A 23886-nucleotide genomic window follows, 5' to 3' on the forward strand; every position below is an offset into this window, starting at 1 on the left:
CATTCTTTATCTCATTTGGAAGTGCTGGCATCTATCGTCATAGTCACATAAGCCAGCAACCTGGGAGCTGTACCTGACTCTTTCCTCCCTCTCATTCCACGCAGACTACCAATACAGGTCCTGTAGATTTTGCCTCCTAAATATTTCTCGAATTCCACCCCTCCTTTCTATCTCTGCCACCACTGCCCTAATCCAGGCTCTCACTCTCTCTCCTTTGAGCACCTCCTCTCAACTCTTGAACCCCGTAACTGAGAATCCTTCATGTCACCCCCATCCGTAAAACACATCAAGTTTGACTCCCCAGTCAGCTTTCATTAAACGCTACTCAAGAAATGAGTGAAACAGAAATACTGAAGTGTTGAGGATTTTTCCATGTTTTATGGGGCTGATAACGCAGAACATGTGCCATTGATATGGTCCTGTAAATGCTCAGGCACATGACGACTCTGCCCATGAACGACCTACCTCAATGTGCCATCAGTAAGGGCTGCCCTTTTAGACTCACAGGATGGCAAACCTGGAAGGCACTTCTGGCACACACCCCTGGGTGTCGGCCAGCATCCATGCTTAGCTCTCCCTGTGCCTCTCCCCTGAAGGTACTGGAAAGTGAAATGGTTTCACAGCTTTCCTTAGAGATAGCGGTAGCAAATGAGATATGAACAGCCTGCTAGGAGCTTCTGGGGAAGCTTTTCCTCTCCTGATAGAGGAGCAGGCTTTGCAGATGACATCCTTCCCTTCTTCTTTCTGCCCCAACCAGAAATGCAAAGCCTGGAGCTGTGGGTCAAAGGAATCTGCAAGGCGCTGGCCTCAACACGCTTGGCCTCCTGTGAGTGGACTCCAGGTAGAAAGAAACACTCATGGACTCTGTGCTACTTTGGAGGGCTGCCCGCGTTGGGGGAACATCTATTGTTTTGATGAGGAGAGCTAGAAAGGAATACAGCGGGGGATTCTTTCCTTAGAATGACTCTCCCTCAACTGGAGTACCAAAGAAGCAGGAGGCCCATGTCAGAGTAACAGCAAATTAACACCACAAGCTGTTCCTAAGTTTTCACAGCTCCAGGTGCAGGTTAGCAAAACCTATAATTAATGCTCTGCTCCACGCCTTTCACGATTTGTCATGGCTGCAGGCTCAGAGGTGGAAAGAGAGAAAAACCCCCACAGACCACCAGGCACATTTTTCAGCCACACCTACCTCCTCAAATTTATTAACACCTCCCACCTAACTCACAGAGAGATCCACGCCCTGCCAGCAGCTGATGAGCGCCATTATGAGAGCACGCCGGATGTCTGCAGCACATGCGCAGAAGACCTCCGCTGAGGAAATGTGCTAGCTTCTCCGTTCACCCTGTCTACTTGGAGGCTCAGCACATACTGGCTTAATCCGGGACCATCCGAGAGAGGCTATTCACTTAAATATTTAAAAAGAAAGAAAGTTGATTTGAAGGCAGAATCACTTATAAATAAATCCCATGACCTAGGTTCTGAGGACAGCCACAAAAGGAAACTGCAGTGTGTGAACATGTCCCAGCTCATCTTGTATAAAGTCACAGGGAAAGAGAAAGGAGCAATAACAAAGACCTGAATGCAAACTGGGAGCAATTAAGTGAAAAGTTATTTTCTCTGAATTTTCAGTATAATAATAGATTGCTCTATGAAATAGTTACATTCTTTAAAAGTACTGCCCAAATTGATCTTTGCTGATAAATCTAACGGTGTTGTAAAGACTCTAAAGAAATATTTGAAGAGATTCTTTTATGTGTCCTTTACTTTTTACAAAGTCTTCTCTTTTCTGTTTTTAAATTGCTATTTTCACCTTTTGGTCTCCTGAAATTGAGGGACATCTGCATATACAAACCTTTGCACTTAATTTCATTTCCAGTTCGCATTCGATACTTGTCTCTTCTCATTACAGCAATTACTTTTAAAATCCAATTTCCCCGGCTTTAGTCAATCCTACTGAAACAAGGACTGCATTTTAAGGGAATTGTTTCTGAGCCCCAGTGAGTGTCCAATGAGGTTCTTTTTTCAGTCTGAGCGCTGCTACAGCAGTGCAGCGGGAGGTTGTGGTGGCCCCCTGAATGACAGAGATGCAGGAGGGACACTGATGGGGTAAACCTGCTCTCATTGGTCCTTTATGGCCCTTTAGAAATGCGCTTGATTTCTCATACACTAAACAATAGAATGTGGAATTTTGTCATTTTCCTTTTCTTGTTTCTACAGTAAATTTGGAAATAGAAAATCTTCAAATGTAATAATGTCTATAATAGGCCATACACACTGGAAGACAGCCTCACTCTAAAAGTGCACATTATGGGCTCTAAGAAGGGTTTAAAATACGTGCTGGCTTTTAAAACATATAGATTTTTATCTCAAAGGCAAATTTGCTATGCTTCCCCTCCCCCAGCTTTTTAGTGAAGGAACAAAAGCAATACTATGCCTTTTGTAAAAAAGAGAAGAGGACTTCAAATGCTCACTGTAGTGGATGCTGTGGTATGCTGCCCAGACCTTTCTACTCAGGGTGGAGACATGATTGCCCTGATGCTGAGAGTGTTGGTGACTGACAGCTCGCACCAAGCTGCTCTAGGGGGGTTTGCCCTGAGCACTAGAGAGCCAATTACTCTAATGACCCTCTCCCTGGGGGTTGCTTGTAGCCAATGAGCAGTCAATGCTAGGATATCAGGCTGGACAACTCTGAAGATCCATCCCATTCCAGAGCTAATGGTAGGATCCACTGAGGCCTCTGTTGATCGTGATTCAACTCATCCCTCTCGCCCCCATTGATTCCTTCACTCTCTCACAGGTGTTGATCCTGAGAGCACTGCCCAGTAAACTTTTCCCACACAAATCACCTTCTCGGAGTTTGTTTCCTGAGAAACCAATCTGAGACACTCATCTTATCATTTTCCCTAAGACTTCCATTACTATATTTTCTGAATGGTCTGTGTGAGATCTCAGACCTCAGACAAGTCCGATTCAAGGAAAAGCTTCCCTGTCCTCTTCTCACTGCCCTAAATGTTTAGCTATAAAGGTGGAAATAAAAATTCCTGTGAAGCTACAGCAAAACTGTGGACAGAGCTTCAAATGGGTCTTTGTTGACATGCATGCAGTGATCATTCCATTATAAATGTGTCGAGGGCATTTTAACCAAATCTAGTCCAAATAAGCCCCCACACACACACACACAAAAGAGAGAGAGCTAAATGAACTTAGAAAAAAATAAATTTTCATCATATTTTAAAATATTGTTAAAAATATTAGCTGTGGATTTCTTTCTCATCTGAAGTACCCATTATTAAGAAATACTAACAATAATAGTATGCTATTTGTACTAAATGTAATTAAATTGTGGTTCTCTCATTTTGCCTAACACACACGGCACGGGAATTTAGTTTTACCTCACGATTGGGATAACAAACAATTCTGCATAGAACCTCAGCATCGCACTCATGTTGCTTATTCTGACTCAGAGGTCTCTTTTCTCCTCTGCCGCTTCCACTCTGACTTCAATCAGTTTCCCCACATTTATATACAAATTTGCACTATAAACGCAGAGAAGCACAAACCATATTTCTCAAGTAGTCAGGGGTCACAGATATTTTTTCTAGGAAGTGTTTATTTTTAGTTTTAATTTCTTTATATCTATTCCCACATAGATCAATAATTTTACATGGATGCCCCCATAGCATTATATCATGCTTGCTTCTTCCCCCCTTTCTTGCTTGGTTTCCCTTCCTTTTGCTTTTCCCTCCTTTACTTTGGCTACCCTCCCACCAAGGAACCCATGTCAGCACCTCTGGGTATGCTTCAGATTCTCTCTGCTCTCTCAAGACTGTGCAGACCTATGCACACGTATATAGAAGATCTTATGCACTCTTCCACGTTTTGTTTTCTCATTCACTACCGCTCTTGAAGTCCTCTGGCAGAGGTCCAATTCATTCTCTTTTTAAAAATAATTATGTGAATATATCCAAATATTTTCAACCATTCCACTATTGAGAGGTGTTAATTTTTAGGTTTTCTTCTCACTATAAACAATGATGGAGGAAATAATGCCCACTTTTATAAACTGGATTTTAAATATCTTTGGTAGAGATTCCTGAGAGGGGGATTGCTGGGTCAAAAGTCTTTTAATTAATAGGTATGCCAAATTGCTTTCTAAAAAGGTTATAAAATCGCACATTTATATCAACAATGTATGCTTTTCTCTGCAAACATGCCAGCAGATATTACAGATGTTACAGCATTTGCTCAATTTTTGTCAGTCTGGTCGGTGTCACTTTGATTTGCTTTCTTGGTCCACTAGTGAATTTGGGCACGTCATCCGATTATAGGCCATTTGAGTTTTCTCTTTTGTGAATTGTTTCTTTGTGTACTTTACATATTTTTCCATTGCTTGTCTTTATACTGCCAAGTTGTAAGAGCTTTTTTGCTTTCTATGTTAACCTTATATCTCTGAGTGTATTTTGAATATCTTCCCAGATCCATCTTTTGTCCATTGACTTTATTTATGGTATTTTTTGTCATATATTTACATTTTGGTCACTTGGTCATATATATGGTCATTTGTGGTATTATGGTATGTACATACCATGTATATATATATAATATGCATAATTATATATATTTATATAAATACATATCAAATATGCAAGTATATACCAAATGTATATTCATATATTATATGTAACATATATAATATATATGCAAAATATATATAATATATATACTTAAATACGAAAATATAAACTAGTAGCTGTTCCAGCATCATTTAATTTATTAAAACAACAAAAACAACAAAGAAAAACAATAAACCCCACATACTTTTCTTACTCCATTAAATGAACAACCTTATTAAATAATCTTATATACTGAGATCTATTTCTGGATTCTCTATTCTGCTCTACTAAATAATTTTTAGTGTATGTTCTGATAGTTTTTTCTGATAGAAAATGCTCTGTTACTTATTACTTCTTTGTATAGTTTTCTTGATTATTGTCAGGTAATTATTCTTTCAAATGAATTCTGTGATTTATCCAGTCCAAAACAAACAAACAAAAAAACCCCACAAAAACCAAAAACTTTCCCACTGAGATTCTAATTGAAAATGGATTAAATTTACATATTGATTTTGGGAGACTGTTTTTTTTTAATATGTTGAGACTTCACATCCAAGAATATATTTGCCTTTTCATTATTTCTTATGTTTTTAATTAAGATTTAATATCTGCTTTATATAGGCTGTCTTGTTTTATAAAATTTATTCCTACATATAATAGTTTAGATACTTTTATATGTGGAATATATTTTTCTTATTTCTATTTCTAGGTCCTTAGTGCTAGAGAAGAGAAAAGCTATCGACTTTTATGTATTTATCTTTTATCTAGCCATCTTACAAAGTTTTATTAATACTGTGCTTTCTTCCTTGAATCTATTGGGTTTTCTACATAGCATTAGCAAAATATACAATTTTTGTGTCTTATTTTCCAATGTTTATAGTAGATATTTCACTTATATTGTTCATTTGCTAAAACAATCCTTAAATAAAAGGAATGGTGATAGAAGGCATCTCTGTCTAATTTCTGATTATAATTAAAATTACTAACTTTTTGCCACTTAAGATACCAAAGTTCTTGGTTTGGGTTAAATAATCCTTAGCATAATTGAGGGGATTTCTTCTACTTTTGTTTTATTTAAAGTCTTTTTCTAAAAACAGCTGCTGAATTTAATCATATTTCTTTCAGTCACTATTGATTTGAGTGCCTAAATATTTTTTCCTTTACTTCAGTTATGTATTGGACTATATAGACAGATTTCCTGATATTGAGCCATCCTAGCTTTTTTATGCATATGTTTACTTGCTACTCTTGTAAATTCCTAGAGAAATATTTACCAAAATGTGTTCAGTGTTAATAGCTATAACTTAATGAAGAGTTCCATGATCAAATTAGTTTGAGAAGCACTGAACCAAGCAAAGTTTAATGGTACTTCCCATCACCTTTAAAGCTAATGTGCGTTGTCAACCTACAACATGAGGGTAGAGTACAAAGTGTTTCGTGAACTTTATTTGACCACCCATTTTTCATGAACCATCCCATGGGACTAGATTGGAGCAGAGCAATCTTTTGGAAATGCTTATATGGAAATCATACTAAGATTTGCAAATATTTTCAGTACATGAGACCAATGAAATCATGACAGTAGAGGTGATAAACTAAAAGTCACAACTCTAGGATGCCAAAACCATTTGGGGAAAAATATCTTAATTGACTAACATTTTCTGCCATTTGCACTCACTTTTATTTATACCAGATTTTTGCCTGGGTAGGCCCAAATTATTGATGTTTACCTTTAAACAGGCCCATCTTAGAGCATTGGGTGGTCTAGGGGCTGTGTGTAGTCCTAGTTCCAGCCAACTGTTAGAGTGTGATTCCAGGAAATAACACAACTCACTGTACCTACCCCTGTCTATGATGCAACTCATGGTATTATGACTATCACGATATGATGGTGTGGATGGACTATCATGACATGGCTTGCATATGGCACTCACCAATAACATATTCCACTCTGAAGAGATCCCTTCTGGGGTCGTATGGACGACTGAAGTCGATCTGGATGTAGAAAGACTGTCCTCTGCGTACAATCAACTTGTTGCTGTCATACTTGTCAGTGTGGTGATCCAATTTGTTGGTATCCCATTTCTCCTTGAACAGGTGAACATTCGTGACATTAAGGTAGTCTATGCACAAAGAAAATAATTGTGGGAAATTATTGAGTAACTTTGGTTTAACCACAAACTCAAACAAGATAATTTTTCTTGAATAAGCAAGGTAGCAAGGTCTATTGGATAAACTCTATGCAAGAGGCTGGTAGACTTGAGAGTGAGTCTCTTGTGAAACCTTGTTTTCAAAGAGGATTTTTAAAAACCTTTTTCCCCCTCCAATCTCATTTCAGACCACACGGCACTCACTTGGGATGGATAGAGCAATCTTTATGGCGCCTATCATCAAGGTCTAGATACAGAGAAATGAGGACTAGAATTCGAGTCTGCATGTTCTCAGTCTCATGCTGGTTTTCACTATGTCAGGTGTTCCCCATCATGACTGCTGCCTCCCTGTGTCACTAACTAGGGATAAGCAGGGAATGGCGACTTCAATTTTCTTATCTTTAAAAAGGGAGGAATCAAATCTGACACAGCCTCAAGGGGATGCTCTAAGGACAAAGTCGACCCTTAATCTCAAATTCTCCTCTTACTTCAGGAAGGGTCAAAGACCTCTGCTTCCGTAATTCTAAATGCAGATCTGGTCCCTCAAAGGCAGGAAAGGAAGGGACCAGGTGTGGAGAAAGGATGCTAACATTTCATTAAGATAGGTGTGACTGTTCCCACTTTGCACATGCAGAACCTTTCCCTAGCTACTAAACGACCAATCTGGTAGTCAAACAGCAAAATCTATAGGTGTTTCCTCTGAATTTTGATTTTGGTAGTGCAAATGTCGGTTACACATTTACTTGAGACAGGATAGCACTGGCTAAAAATTAGATCTCCCCCTGCCTTTTTCCCACTTCCTATGAATATGATCACTGAATGTGAAGGCAGCTCTAATTACCCATCTACATCGTAGATCTAATCTAGAGACTGATGTCTGTGTGTGCATCTGGAGTTCCAAAGGGACACTGGGGAGAGAAGGCTGGGTGGGGGGCGCGCTGGCCTCATGCCTCCCCTCTCTCTCCCTGACCCTGCCTGCTGTGTGGATTGCCCTCAGGCTGTGAACACACTGTACACAGAGAGCATAGCCACCGAGCTTGTACTCCTGTGGAGCGTCACCCTGCAAGACTGCAAGGACTTTTACTGCTTTTACACAGGAATCCTGTGCAGGAGCCTGGTCCCCTCTGGCGTCATTTTTTCCTCAAAGGTAAAACCAAGAAGTTGGGCTCATTAAGATACTCTCCAGTTCTACGGTCTAGGAGTCCCTGAAATACTCTTGATTGATTCAAAGTCCAGGTAATCCTGAGTTTGAATTTCAGGTCTCATAATTACTCAGGTAAGGGCCATTGCCCCTCAGAAGCTGAGTTTTCTCACCTTGAAAATGAAGATACTGACACCCTGAGAATTCCTACGAAGATTCAATGACGTAATGATTCGATGGTTCTGGCACCGTTGGCTTGCTGACTGTGAACCCTGATGGAGCTGTTTTGTACTTTTTCTGGGGTGGTGCTCCATGGGCTACTCTGACTGCAGCATTCCAGCCAACAGAAAGGGCAGCAGGCAGTTTTATTTTTACCTCATCTCAGAACCCTGCTGTAGCACATGATCCCCGGAAGGGCACTTTCCTTCCATTCTGCAGTGGGCTGAAGACATTTAATTCTCTAGACCTCTCTCTTCCAAGCTGACTTTCCCCTAAGTTCTCTAGCCTTCCTAAGAACACAGTCCCCAGTGTTGAACCAGCTTCAGAAAGAGCCGGAGAATCATCAACGTCCCAGTGGAAAAGGATCTTAGTAATCAACTCATCTGACCCTCTCTCTTAGCACCGTGCCTTTTAGGAATGTTTTGCTTTTTAAATATCTAAAAAAACCTCATCCTCAGAAATACGTTTAATCAGCTCTCCATTCATCAGCACCCGTCGAAGGAATGTACTCATATTACAACCTCATAGCATCTCAGAGGCCAAAGGCCCTTTCCAGACCATCTGGTAGACTGCTGCATGAAGCATCCCTGCGAAAACCCGCATCCTTGGGCTTCTGCCTCCCTCTGAACAGGGAAATACCATCTCACAAGGCAAGCAGTCCATTTTTAAACAACTCTGTTTATTCGAAAAATCCTCTTAAGATGAGCTGACATCTGCTTCCTTGTAATTTTTCTAACCACAGATCCTGGTTCTGACTTCTGGATAAATATAGAATACGTTTTATTCATTTCATCCGGCACTCTTTAGGTATATAAAGACTGCTATTAGGGTTTCCCTGAGTAAAACATTCTCCATTTCTTCAACTGTCCTTTAAGAAGTTATTTCCAGAACTTTCACCTCTTACTCTGTTCTGGAATATATTCTATTTTATAAATTTCTCTTGTAGTGTTTTTCCTAGAATTAAGTACGTTGCCCTTGTTATGGTTTTTTCCAATAAAAAACGAGACCACTACATCTTTCAAAATAAATAGCATATTTCTATTATTTCAGCCCAAGATATCATTAGTTTTTTGAATACTCTTATCTGGTGAAGTAAAACGCTTAAAAATACATTCTGAAGTCATTCTGATGTCAAAATTCAGTCCAGACCCCCATAAGTCACTCACTCATTTTGCTATTTAGCCATATCTATTTATGCAATTGTTTGCTTCATTTTAGCTCAATTTTCAGGACTTATATGTGTTCATATGAAATTTCAGCTTATTGAATTTGGTTAATTGTTTCAAGCTCTTAAGATAATTTTAGACTCTAAGCATATATTCAGTAGATTTAATATCCTGCCTAACTCCCTGTCCTCCAGGAGTTTTGTAAGCATGCTATTTTATGTTGCCATTGCAGACATGAATATAAATATTGATTAGGTCACTGCCTAATAAATACAAGCTAGGTAAATGCACAGTGGTAGATACTAAGAAGTGAACTGATAATTATGATACAGTGTTATAAATACTCTGACATGGAAGCATAGTTTACTGGGTGGGGGAGGGTATCTGGGAGTGTAGGGAACCCCTGACCCAGGCTAGGGGGGATTAAGGAAGTTTTCTGGAGGAAGTGAGGTATAAACAGTGGTCAAAAAGAAGAGCAAGTGATCCAGGTAGAAAGAGGGGTGAGGAAGAACGTTTCAGGGAGAGAGAAGGATGAGTGAAGACTGAGGCAAGACAATGCACGGTTTACTTAAGAAATTGGAAGATGATTGTTTGGCTGGTGTGTAGGAATGAGGCCACAATGGAAGAGTAGGCAAGGGCTGCTTATTCAAGCCTTGTAGATGGTGTTTAGAATTTGGACTTTAATTGAATTGGGGATCCAGTGAAGAATCTGAAATGGCAAACTGCATGATTAGATTTATATTAATTTTATATATATAAATTATATGTATAATTTTATATATATAAATTTAAACTGCTTCCGGTGACAGAGTGGAAAAAGGAATGGATGGGTGCGTTGGAGGCAGGAGGTTCTGCCAGGAGGCTGTCGCGGCATTCCAGGGGAGGGATGGGGTGGTCCAGTCTGCCTGTAGGGAATGGATGCACGGGTCCTGGAGCACCGCCGGATTCACCTCGCCTCGTCCCACCCCTGCTCCCACGGTATTGTGCCCTGGAAATGAGTATATCAGCTTTACACCTTGGCTTTCCAAGCAGCTCCGTCTACAGGGAAAAATAAAGTTGAAGTGAGAAATTCAAGCATTTCTTTAGCATCTGGTTCTCATTGGTTCCTGTTCTCCTTGCAAACGAAAACCCTGGCTTTCCAGTTTTATAACCCTGTCCAGTGAGGCTGGGTAATGTCCGGTGAGCCTAGTTAAAGTCAGTCTATCCTTGAAGAAGTGTAGTGCAGTGCTAGCTCTGTGGGCTACTGATAGGTATTGGAAGAATCAGTTTCCTGGTTAAATCAGATTGGGAGAGGCTGGCTCAAGAAAAATTAATCAGGATTCTTGCAGGATTTATGGGAGAATTTAATATGCTGACGTGCATTGCAAATCTCCTACAGGTGCCATGTTTTCCAAACTTAAATAACAATGGAAACTGTTAGTTGTGGAGATCAGTGTTTTGCAGAATATGTTTTGGGAGACACTTCACTATTAGCTAATTGTGCAACCTCAGAAAAGTTATTTAATCTCTCCGAGCCTCAGTTTTCTTATCTTTAAAAAGGCAATGAGATACTTACCTCCTAGGGCTGGTATAAGGATTAAATGAAAAAGTGTATGTAAAGTGCTTCAGCATAGTGTCTGTCATTTAGTAAATTCTCAAAAATTATTATTATTATATTATTATTTTTATTATTAAGAGAGAGAGAATAGCATAGTGGATAAGAGTATGGATTTTGGAGCCAGACTGCCTGGACCCACCTCTGAGACTTTCTTTGTGACTTTGGATAAGTGACATAAACTACCTGTGCCTCAGTTTCCTCATCTGCAAAATGGTGGTGGTGTGGGGATTAAAGGAGAAAAGGCTACATTCTTGTCTTCTGATCAGATAGACTTCCTTTTCTTTTCCTAAATTTCTACAGGCAGATGGAATCATTTTCTCCCTTTGATTCCCAGAATATATTGTTCTTTTTTTAAAAATCTATTATCATTAACCACTTTTTATCATCTTAATATAGGTGATTTTATCCATAGGATAGCCCCTTGAGGACCAGACCCTGTCTTAATCACCTTATCTGTGCGTGGGGCAATGTGCAAAAATGCCATAGCAAATATGCCACTTTTCGCTTTAGGCAAATCTAATACCTGAAAACTTGGAGCTCGGATTTGGTTTTTCAGTTTAAAAAGGATCATTCCATTTATCATAGGATTAAGCATAGCAGTCCTTCAAATGTCATTTTCAGACAGTTTTATCCTCAAAATATGCTGGTTTCAGGACTGTGTATATATACTGTTGAAGATGGTAATGTGGATTTTTATAACTCAAGGCCTCTAGACCAGGCATTTTGTCTCAGATTGGAATAAAAATGCCATGTCTTCATAGCTCCCTTATACTGCTTATAACAAAGGGTGAGCCAGGGCACTGATAAACAACTCTGTGTATATAAAACCTAAGACAAAAAATGACTTTCATGGCTTGCAGTTTTTTCATAGTGAAAACAAACAAGTATATATAATAAATATACATGTATTAATATATATGAAGTTTATTTTAAAATAATGTAGTCTATATTATACTTTTGACATTTAATTCAAAACGTGTAATTTTTTTAAATGTTGGTTTTTTCTAAGTGATCTTTCATTCTCTATTGCAATATCACTCTAACAAGTCAATGCCTTCAGGAAGAAAGAAAGAAGAATCATAGGAAATCACAGTGGTATTAAGTGGGGAAAAACTAAGGGAATGAGAAATAAAATTTCCCTGTATAATCCCTTAAAATGGCAGTCCGTATCAAAATCATTTAAACTAAGAAAAACATTTCATTTAAAAAATAAAACTTGACTAGGACATGGGAGATTAAAAACTACGCTGAGAGGTTGAGAGTTTAAAGAAATAATGTTCTAGACTGTAGTCAAATGTATATGACATGTAGAAGGGTAACAGGCAGGGTCGTTTATCCTTTAGATGGAGAAGAAAATGACAGCCATGTTGCCCTTTCTCCCATGTAATCTCCCAATAGGTCTATGGATTTACCAGGGGTTGCCCCAAGTATCGGGGAATGAGGTGAGGTCCCCAATGTTACTGATAAAACAACATTTCTTTCACTGCCCATGGAAAGTCACCCACGGATCAACCAAGTATTTGTTTCTCATAATACCTGATAATAGCAAGGACTCTACAGCTGGTTGTCATAAAATGTGAGCATAGATGTACAAATATCGGAGTTCTTTCTATTGCCCATTTTGCTCAGTATTGCCCCTCCTCGTGTGGTAAGTACTTAGTAAAACATTCTTTAAGCTGGCATCTTGAGTTTTGCTTTGTTTATTGGCTTAGCAAGACATAGTTCCGATTGAAAGAGCCTTCTCACCACCTAGGCTCCACTCGCCACAAACAAGGAACGAGTGCTTCTTGCTGCCCAAGCCCGGCTCCTGGCGAAATGGAGCAGCTCTTTGCTAATCTGCTTCTTTTTTTTTTTTAAGAAAGATATTGTAACTGGAAACTTGGCAGCTCACTCTTTCAAACTGACAGCTTTCAAAAAGTCTACCTAACACAATTTAGCCTAATTCCAATCACATCAGAAAATGGACTGTTAAAAAACCTCTCTCCTCCTGATCCAGCTGCCTCCCTCGCCTCCTCCCCATTTCCCTCATATGAAAAAGTGGATTATTTTCTCCTTAGGTTGTAAAAATATTCTTCAGAGAATGATTATACCTGTCCCAGATGGAATCTTGAAATAAGTTAAATGTTTAGGTTCATATCCTAGGAATTCCCTCGTGAACTGAATTCTCCGTGCAATCTTTGGTAATATTGTTACCAAACTATAGGCATAAATACTATCTGTGAGGAAGTAGGTCTGTTTATTGTGAAAACAACAGGATGAGGGTTCTTTTCTCATATTTCTTTTGGATACCCCAAATTATAAAGTATCATTCATTAGAATGATTAAAAACATTTTCTTAAACAGCTTACTGTTTTTTAACTTGCTATTAAAATGTCCTGTATCCTGAAATGTGTAAGAAATGCTCAGCTGCTCAGAGGAAGCTAGAATAAGAGAAGGGAGACTAACACCATCTCCGGGGACTACAATCCCTCTGGACTGCTTTTCTTCTAACCTGAAGCGTCTCAAGAGCTTCCCAATGTATTTCCTTCTCTCCATTTTCTCCTCCTTGAATTACCTTCATAAAACTTAATTCTGATTATGTCCTTCTGCTGTTCAGAACCCTTTGCAAGTCCCCCATTATCTACAGGAGGAAAGGTAAGGTCTTCAAGACGTGTTACAGTGTGATCCCTGTCTCCTTTTCCCAGGCTCACCTCCCCTCTTGTCCTCACCACTTGAGCGTGCCTGGTCACCCCTACTCACTCTCTAAGATCCCGTCAAATGTCTTTTCATCATGAAGCCTGCCTCCCCCTCTTTCCCCCTCCACCCACACCACTAGTTATTCCTTTCTCTAGCTCACTGCAGTTTGCATAAATTTCTGTTACAGTATTTATCTCGCTGAATTGTAACTATCTTTTATTTGTTTGTTTTATCTACTAGACGGAGAGTTGCTTGAGGCCAGGAATTGACTTACTCATTAGCGTGTCCCCAGAGAGAGCTTGGCATAGTTCCTGACACGTAGGTGGCAATCATTAAATATTTTGCCACAAATTGAATGAAAGGATGAACTGATTCTATGCAACATTATTTCTTAATTATACATTGAATGCCTGTACTATTCTTTCAATAAGCTTGAATCCAGAGACGTTTACTCTGCACAAAGGAGAGATTAATAATTAACTAGTTAATTAGTTGATTTAGTTCTGACATGGAGTGGTGGGGGGCAGGAGATGGTCAGAAAGGCGAAAGACCCCATTGACCTGAAAAGTACTAGATCTCGCCTGCACTTGAGTTTTTATAGATCCAGATGTGTTTTCCGGTTTGAATTCATTGCATTAGACCTGTCAAATAAGTACCATAATTACTGCTGCAAAAGATCAGCTATTGCTAACAACACAGAGTCAAACCAGCCCAAGAATACAAGGTTATCTTCCAGAACATTACATCTCCTGCTAAAATAACCTTTGAGACCAGGAAGGCTGTGGACAGATTTTCAGAAAGAGCAACTGAGCGTGCAGAACAGTCTCTTAGACTTAGATGCTAAGTCAGACAATCTGAAGAGACTTTCATGCACTTCTCTTAGCTACAGCTGAGTTCAAAGAGGGGCGGTAAGTGTCCCTAAAAATGCATGAGGACATCAACCACCACCACTGACTGGCTGTCCCATCTCTGGGGTTCCATTGTCACCACAAACATTTTAATTTTTCTTAAATATTGTGTTGCTGTATGGGAGGAACCTTATGTAAGTTTATACATTTGAAATATGGACTAAAATAATTCTTAACCAAATATTCACCAAAGCTGTGAATTAAGGGCATTCTTCACAGTCAGTATGTATGATATACCTCGACTACCACAGGAGTATTCAAAGTGAAGAATCTGGCATTCCCCTCCTTCCTCCTCCTGCCTGTCCGCCCTTCTCAGTCAGTTTCACCAGAGCAGCTTGCTAAAGGGATGCTTGCGATAGAAGCTTCCACTGAAACAAATGCGGGGAGACACTTTGACATAGGGCTTTGTGTTCCTGGAGCCAAGTCATCCTCAGACAGGGACCTGGGAGATACAAGTCTCCTTGGAGACCACTAGTGGCCACTGCAAAAACTGCAAGGATATGGCATTTAAACATGTGTGACCATGACTTAGCCGGAAAGACTTGGGGAGATCTTGATATATTTAGTGTCAGAATACCCGCTTTTAGCACAATTAAACAGACATTTGAAATGTGAAGGATAAGAGGAGACAGACTTCCTTGACCAGACAGTTTGCATGCTGGCGTTTTTTTCTGTCCCACTCATCTGGGACTTACACCATGCTTCCTGGGTTCAGAGACCCTGTCCTCACAGGGTGTAGTTAGTACGTGGCTCATCGGTGTGAGAAACAGTCAATGGATGCCTGCTTATGCAGTCTGGTGTCTCTTATTAATAATAAGATTCTCAGGACTCCAGGGCTGATGAGTCATCAATTCTCAGGTGGTTGTGCATTCATTCTACAATTAGACATTGGACACTCACACTCCTAGTCCAGGGCCTGAAATAAGTATCCCAAAATGTCCCTTGGGTTGTGGACACATACGACTGCCAAGCAAATAATGACTGATTCTTCAAAATAGTTCAGGTCAAAATAATTCCCTACCCCTGCCTCCAAAACTAAATAGACAAAAACCAGTAATCCCAGACTGTTATTAATTGACCTACTTGCTCAAGTTCTGTGGTAGTTTTGACTTCTTATTCGCAACATTTTGTCCAGATTTCAGGTATACAGTGGCTGCAGGCTGTACATACACCCCTTGGAAACAAGCGCTCCCTGGAGTGGGCTCCTGACCTCGCAAGGCCGTGATCACTCGCACTTTCTGAATCAACGCGCACTTACTGGTCATGTCCTATGGGTCGGGATTCTCACAGGAACTTTAGCCATTTGATTCTTATGACAACTGTGAAATAGGTATTGCTTCCATTTTGCTGACGGGGACACTGAGGCTCAGGGCGCTTACGTGACTTGCCCTGTGTCCCAGGATGAGCAAGCGGTCAATGTGATACAGGAACCTGGGTCTTCTGAGTCCTGGACTGGGGGCTCTTTGCTACAGTCTGCTGCCTTTGCAAAGGTTCACCTTTCTCCTCAACAATCCTGTGCTCTTTTCCTTTCTGTTCTTCCTGCCTGCTTCTTCCAGCACACTGGCCCCCTTTCCTGAGGGGAAAACTGAATACAGCAAGGTAACCTGCTCGATAATTTAATGTCTGCACACTTTCCAATTTTATTTGCATTCTTAAACAGAAAAAAAAAAAGGAAAGAAAGACTCCTAGACTGGGCAGTGAAGGAGTGAAGTGAACATCACCTGCTTGCTTTGGCCTCAGCTTCCTAACCTGTAACATGGGGATTTAGATGAGTTGATTGGCAAGCCCTTTAAAACTTGGTTCTGTGGCTCTAATGGTGGAGTTTTAGGCAGAGCAGCACCTAGCTGGGAGAGAGAGCTCAGAACTACGAGTTTACAAATCCGTCTGGGCTCCTCTACTCAGCTGAAGAAGGTACCCTTCTGTTCTATGAGCCCCTCCTCCACATTTGGATGGCACCTCATGGATGGTACTTGATATCTCTCTGTTTTCACAGTTGGGTATCAAATTGTCTAGACACGGTAGTAACACAGTCAAACCTGTCCACAATGTCCAGGCAGGTCTCTGACTTGCTGGATTTGTTAGTAATCAGCATGGTTCTTTCCCTTTCCTTTCAAGTCTCTTGGAATGAGTCTCTTTCCGATGAGGCGATTAACCACACAACCATGGGGCGATTATGGCCACCTACCCCAGCAAGTGAGTGTCTCCCCCCTACCCTCCCCCCGCCTCAGTGAAACCTGGCACAGAGCTAAAAAACCCTCAGGAGCTAAAGTGGGGTTTGGTGCACGTGTGGTACTGACAAAGAGTACTCCCTGCGAGATGCCATTTGGGGATGTGAGTCTGAACCTTCCTGCCGTGGCCCAAGGGAATGGTGTCTGTGTCACCAAGTCACAGCTGGCACCTTGGCCCTGTCACAGCTGACAGGGCTGAGTGGAGGTCAGCGGCTGGCTAGTGCTCCCAGAGCAGGTCCCTGGGGGTCCGTGGAGGCCAGAGCAGGGGAAGCAGCTTGCCTCGCCTGTGCCCCAGGCTGCTCTGGAGAGAAATCGAGGGCTTCCATCTCTATTACTGTCAGTCTGGCGGTGGGCACCAGCTCTGAAATTCACAGCAGTGGATGGAGGGCAGAGGAGGGAGAAGAAGAGAGGCGCAAGCCAGACAATCAAAACAGCCACAATATTTTGGAAGTGGAAACTTCCAGCTAGAGAACACTCTTAAAAACAGAAGGGTATCTGGAAGAGGCCTCAGCTAAGGCATGCCCTTATGTTGAAGAGGTGACTTTCCTGAGATTACAAAGCATTTCAGCAGCAGAACTGGGGCGAGAATCCTGGTCTTTGGCGCTTTACCACTCAAAATATGGTTTCCTTAAAACCAGAGACTAGCAGAGGGTCCCCCTTTTGTGGGAGCTCAGTGGAGGCAGCCGGTGCTGACCAGCCCGGTGCCCGTGGGGAGGAGTGGCCAAGGCTGGCCGTGCCTGGGCCTGGGGCCTGTACCTTGCAGGTTGACGCCCCGGGGCACCGGGCCCTGCAGCTCCACAGTTGGGGGGTCGTTCTCTGCAGCATTGGAGTTGTTCGGGGGAATGGCTCTCCTGCCGCCAAAGGTGGTCCCGGAGGTCTCCGACATTCTCAGCGTCACTAGCTCCTTGGAGGGAAAGAAAGGAGACATGGAAAAGGAATATGAGGCAAGTTACATTTGAGACAAGGATTCAAAAATAGAGAAACAGACGTATCTGTGTGTGATAGCATTTGAGCAACACATCGTGAGTTTCACGTAAATAAAACCAGAGAAGTGGCGGTAAGGATTAGTCTAATGATGGAGTCTGGTTCCCCAAGGATCTCAGCGAGATTTTGTGTTTGTCAAAACATATGGAAAGCAGAAGAAAGGGGCTTATTTGAAGAAAGAAAAAAGATAAAAGATTTTGGAGAGCAGGGTTTTTGTTTTTCTCATTATGCCTAAAGTCGCTATCTTTGTAAGACACAATGTTTCCTGTCGTATGCATGCACATATGTCCATTTCACACAGGCTCCTGAGGCCTAAGTCACTTCTAAGAACAGACGCTACAACCACGTCCAGATAAGTGGCGGCCTCCAAAGCGTTCTCGTTTGTAATTTAATTCAACCAGTATTTCCTGAGGGCCTACTGTGTGCCAGGCTGAGATCTGGACACTGGGCATACTTCAGAGAACAAAACGGAAGGGCTCTGGACCTGGAGAGCTTCCAGTCTAGTGGGGGCTAGGGTGGAGACCAAGAGTCAGAAGGACACTCCGTTGGTGTGAGAAGGTGGTGATTGCTTTGGAGCCAGGATGCATGGAGCAGGGGAAGGAAGGATGGAGAGTTCGGGTAGGTGAGCTGCAGTTTTAGATAGGGCTATAAATAGCCCGTTCTTGGAACTTACTTGGTCAGTGGAGCTAACACTGCCTTTGCTCCAAGTCTGCTTCCCCTCCCTTTGGAGTTTGTGCAGGCAAAGAGCCAGTGTAAACGCAACACACCTTCCTCTCAGGGCCCAATCAGGACTTGTTGACAAACTGACCAAATGAAGGCCACCTTGTTTCTGGCCCAAATGAAGCTTTCTCCTTGATCACCTGAATTACCCAGTCATGACTCTGGTTATTTGGCTCTTTTCAAAAACCAGGCACACCCTCACAAGATGAAGAGCCACCATTATAGAGGCAACTAGAGTAGACTGTTCCAGAAATGTGTTGAGCAAAGGCAACACAGCTGGAGACTGGAGAACCACTTCCTAAAGTATTCGGTCTTGGAAGGAGACGGCAGTGTTTGCAAGTACAAAGTCTGAATAGGCATCCATAAATATCTACAGACATATTTACAGACAGTCTCTAGTGAACTGAGGAGGGAAGGGAGGGAGGGAGGGAGGGAGGAGAGAGAAAGGGTTAATGATGGAGAGAAGGTAGGAAATGGCAGTCTTCAGGTGGGAAACAGCAAGAGCGGCTGTGGGCTCACTAGGAGACGGGAGTTTGGCGGAGAGCAGTGCAGAGCAGCACTGTAGCCTGTTGGGAGAGAGAAGCTGTCAAGCGAGACCAGGAGCCTCAGGTGCTTCTCAGGTCAGGAGGAACGGGTGCAGGCCTGGCTGGGTGAGTGCAGTGGGAAGAAGCACCCTCTTCTCGCCAGGGCTTTGGGGGGGGCAGGAGGGAGATGCTCAAGTTGAGCTCCTGTATTGGGATGGGGGAAGGGGCTGTGCAGGGATGGGGTAAGTGGATGCACAGGGATGGAGGGCCAAGCCCAGGGGATCATGGTTCCAACCAAGCAGGTGTTCTTGCCTGGCCCTACCTCCCTCTCTGCCTGAGTCTGCTCCCCAGAGGAAAGGAGGCCTGTCCCTTGGGGTAGCAAGCCCTGTCCCTCATTCCCATTTTGCAGCCTTCTTAGCAAGCAGCGCCCTCAGGAAAGCTTCCTGGAGTGCCTGAGAGAAGTCTCTGTCCAGAAGAGGGGCTGGGTAGGTGTGGAGTTAGGGGCAAAGAACGGGAATTGGACAAGTTGGGCTGCCTCTGACCCACCCCCCACCCACAGGCACCCTGAGCAGCCACCTGAGGGATCGCTGGAGAAACCCAGGTAGAGGGGCGTGGACGCAGCAGGCCCCTCAGCTCCTGGGGGCACGGCTGTGGCGATGCTGGACAAGAGGGACAGCTGCTTACCTGCAGTCCCCTCCTGAGGTGCCCTAGGGCAGGCTGGCTTTCTGTGTCTCCGCGGTACTTCCTCAGAAAGACACAGGAAAAACAACCAGCAACTTGGCTCTTAAATAACTTCCTAACAGCCCATCCCACAGGGTTTTCTCCTCCCTCTTCTTGACAGCTGGAGCAAGCAAGCAGCTTTGAGGACTTTCTATTTACTTCTGCCACCCTGCTCTGTTATTCTGGCATGCACCTCCTCCTCCCGCCCAAGACCCCCTTGCTTCCAATTTCCCAGCCCTGCTTCTCCTCACCATCCCCACCTCCAGTCTGCTGCCCCCTTGTCACTTGGTGGCTGGGAGTACTGGCAAATGGCTCTGCAGTGCCAGGCAGACCCCATGTCCTTCCCTTTGGTCAGGAGGGCTGGAAGGGTCTTCCTTCACCAAAGAACATTTCGCCATCCAGGATTCCAAGGTTGGCTGGTGTGGCTTGGCAGAAAGGAGGGTCTGCCCTCCCACAGAGGGGTCACAGTCAGTTGTGACCATGCATAAAGTGAAAGCAATGAGTCCTTCTTGTGTAAATAAGGCTGAGTGGCATGGTCTGTATTCTTGAACCATCCATGGGAGCCCCATCACCACCTAACCGCCAGACTTCCTGCAGGAGGGGATGCCCAGCGCCAGGAAAGATGAGTAAATACCTTTTAAGAGTGCACAAAAATTAGAAAATAACCCTTTGTTTTTTTCTGAAAACCATTTTGGTTTATCTTCAAATAATTAAAGAAAAAGAAAAGAAAATTTTCCTTCTGAAATTTCTGACACCGCCACTTGATCTAATTTCATAGACCAAAAAAAAGAAAAGAAAAGAAAGATGTCATTGGTTAGAAATTCTCTCAGATTTCTACTACCAAATCTATGAACTTACCTGTAACCTTGCCCATCTTTTCCTTCTTTCTTCCTCTTACTAAAGTGGGAGAGGTTCTGTGCTGCGTCCCCATCTTTGCCTGTGTTCTATGACACCTTCTTATCCTGGGCCTTGCTGTGACGCTTCCCCATTTTTCCTCCTGTATCTTCAAGCTCCTGCTCTCTGGCAACTGCTTCCCATCAGCATTTACGCAACTTCAAGTCAAGCCTCTTCAATATTTTTCAAAACCCTCCCTCAACCCACGTCCCTCCAGCTATTGCTCCTTTCTTCCTCTTCAACGCAAGCTTCTGCCATCTGGCTTCTGCCCCTATCAGTCTAATGAAACCGTAGTTCAAGGTCACCAATGGCCTGTGCTAATCCAAAAGATGGGATTCAGTTCTCATTTACCTAACCTTTGGAAACATTGAACTCTCTTGCCACTCTTGCCTTGAAGGTCGTTTCCCCTGGCCTCTGAGACATTTCGCTCTCGGGTTTCCTCCAGTGCTGCACAAGCTCCCTTGATAATCTCAGTATTCCCATCGTTTTCAGTTTCCATCCTCATCTTGACACTTCCCAAATCTAAGTGTTTAGTCATGACCTTTCCAAGAACTTCAGACTCCCCTGTCTAACTGTCCTCCGGCCATCTTCACTTGGTATGTCCCAGTGGTAACTCACACTCATCGTATCTACAATGAGTGATGTAATTTTCCCTAAAAACCTGCTTCATCTCAGGAGTTCTCTATCTCAATGAATGCCATCACCTTGTGTTCAGTTGACAAGCCAGATATGTGGCATTGTTCTTCACACTTCCATCTTTTCCCCCATTGACCCCCAAATCCGATCTTCAACAAATACTTTCTATTCTACCTCTTAAATATCTCTTGACTCTACCCATTTACCCCCACTCCCACTGTAGAGGTTCAGACCACCACGTCATCATCTCTTGCCAAAATCACCAGAACTACTTATCACTTCTGATCTTGACCCCTCCAATCCATTCTCCACACTGCAGTCAGAAAGAGCTTTGTGGGCCTCAAATCTAAAATTGGATTCTTTGCACAAAGCTCTGCTATCACTACTTCCCCTTGCTCTTAGGATAAATTCCAAACATCAGCTGACAGGCCTTATACAATCCAGGCCCTGCTTCACTCTCCAGCCCATCTCTTTTCCTCTCTCTGGCGCGCTGCCCTCTCCCTCGTCCTACCTCCACCCTGTTCACCCCATTCTGTGCTTCAGCCACAATGATATTCTTATTTTGCACCCTCTTCCAGAAACACACTCCTCCTCTTTCTCCTCTTCTTGCCACAAGACTATTTCTTATTCACCTTCCAGATCTCAGCCTAAACTGTACAGATGCTCTGCAAGGAGCTTGTCTTGTGGTGGTGCAGCCATTTTCTGTTTCCTTGGCTGTACCCCCACTAGATTACAAATGTGTGGAGAATCCAACCAGAATTCCCCAGGGCAAGTCTGCTGACCATTCAATTGCCCAAAGCCCATCCTTTGCGCAGTCTTCTCTGAGCGCTGGAGAAAGACCCTAGAGAAAGCCATCCTACTCTAGCAGTTCTCCAAGCAAACGTGTGGGTATCCAGGATTCCCAGATACCCTTGCCCATGTGGGGTCTGGGGAAGAGTGGTCAGCCTTGCACCCTCCAGATTAGGTTTCCACAGCAGCCAGCTCCCCCTGGGATTCCTGGCTGTGTTGTGCATCCAGGACAGGCTTATGATCCTCACAACCATCACTCCAGTGTGACTTTTGTCCTGACATTCACTGATTATTGTCTGAACACGCACACATGTAGGATAGCTTTCTAACTCCTCCAAACCACCGACCCAGGAGCATTAAAAATGCAATGTCTTTCCTTGTGCCTAACCAATGGTGTCAATAAGAAAGTGTTGAGGGCACCAAGCCCTAGCATGTGCTTGAAGCCCATCCCTGTCACAGAGCTGTTCCTCACAGTTCTGTGGCTTAGAAGTCTGAACAAAGTTTTCCGCCCATACGATGAGCCTTGAGCTGTGCCAGGAAATGTGACTTCTGCAGAGGTAGCTGGGTGCATAGACTCCGAGGTCTATGATATCTTTTATCTCTGAATGTCCCTTGCCTGGCATGCAGGTGGCACAGTGTAGGTATTTAAGGAATGTTGTGGGTGGGGTCCAGCTGGGAAAACAAAAACCGCTTTAGGTATTTTTAAAAGAGAGAATTTAACACCAGGGATTGGTTACACAGATGATAAAACAGACAAGAAGCCAAAGAGACCAAGGCAAGTCAACTTGGTAATTAGCAACAGCAGGGAGGAGTGGTGTCCTCACAGCACAAGGGCTGGGGTTATGTGGCAGGGACTGGAACTGTTTGAGACTTGGTCATTACCAGAAATACTGTCTGAGGTCAAGAGGGAGGCTAAGAACTACCCTAGCTTCTCTCTTTCTTCCTTTTCCACTCTCCCTCCATTGTCTCTCATTTGCTGAACTCAGCTAAAATCAGTTGACAAAGGAATCAGGGAAACATCGCCTATAAAGTGGCACCACCATGCCTTCTTGGGAAGGGTCCCAGGAATGCCCCCAGGTTCAATGATTCACAAGGTGGACCCACTAGACAATCATCCTCACAGTTATGATTTATTACAGTGGAAAGATGTAAATCATTGTTTACCATAGCCAAGATACGCAAGCAACCTAAGTGTCCATCAATAGAGGAATGGATAAAGAACACACAGTATATACATATAGTGGAATACTACTCAGTCATAAAAAAGAATGAAATCTTGCCATTTGTGACAGCATGGATGAACCTAGAAGTTTTTATGCTAAGTGAAATAAGTCAAACAGAGAAAGACAAATACCACATGATTCCCTTATATGTAGAATCTAAAAACAAGACGAATGAACTAATAAAACAAAACAGACACAGGCTCACGGATACAAAGAACAAACCGGTAGTTGCCAGGGGGGTGGGGAGTCAGGGGATAGGTAAAGGGGATTAAGAGGTACAAACTTTCAGTTGTAAAATTAATAAATTGTGGGGATGTTATATACAGCATAGGAAATATAGCAATAATATTGTAATAACTTCGTACGGTGACAGATGGTTACTAGACTTATCATGGTGATCTTTTCGTAACGTATAAACATATCGAGTCATTATGTTGTGCACCTGAAACTAATATAACGTATGTCAATTATACTTCAGTTTTAAAAAATGATACAAGTCAAAATCGGCAAGGGGGAAAAGTGCATGGGGCAAAGGGTGAAGGAAGCCAGGTGTGAGCTTCCAAGAGTCCCCTCTCAGAGAGTCACATAGGACGTGCTTAACCGCCCCAGCAACCAGCTGTGACGACATGTGTGAAATGTCTACCAGGGAGCTCACTAGAGACTCAGCGCCCAGGGTTTTATCAGAGGCTGGTCAC

General features: G+C 42.8%; 1 protein-coding gene across 1 annotated transcript in view; it reads right to left on the minus strand.

The window, feature by feature from the left end:
• Positions 1-19698, minus strand: part of F13A1 (coagulation factor XIII A chain) — a 156080-nt gene extending 136382 nt beyond the window's left edge. The window contains exons 1-3 of the mRNA XM_008534975.2: positions 19614-19698; positions 17458-17605; positions 6551-6739 (exon numbers count right to left, since the gene is read on the minus strand). Coding sequence (XP_008533197.2) covers positions 6551-6739; positions 17458-17587 — 319 coding nt within the window. The 5' untranslated portion in view covers positions 17588-17605; positions 19614-19698. The remainder of the gene's footprint in view (positions 1-6550; positions 6740-17457; positions 17606-19613) is intronic.
• Positions 19699-23886: the final 4188 nt, after the last annotated feature.

This window comes from Equus przewalskii, chromosome 19 (genome assembly GCF_037783145.1).
Source record: "Equus przewalskii isolate Varuska chromosome 19, EquPr2, whole genome shotgun sequence".
Lineage (NCBI taxonomy): Eukaryota > Metazoa > Chordata > Mammalia > Perissodactyla > Equidae > Equus > Equus przewalskii.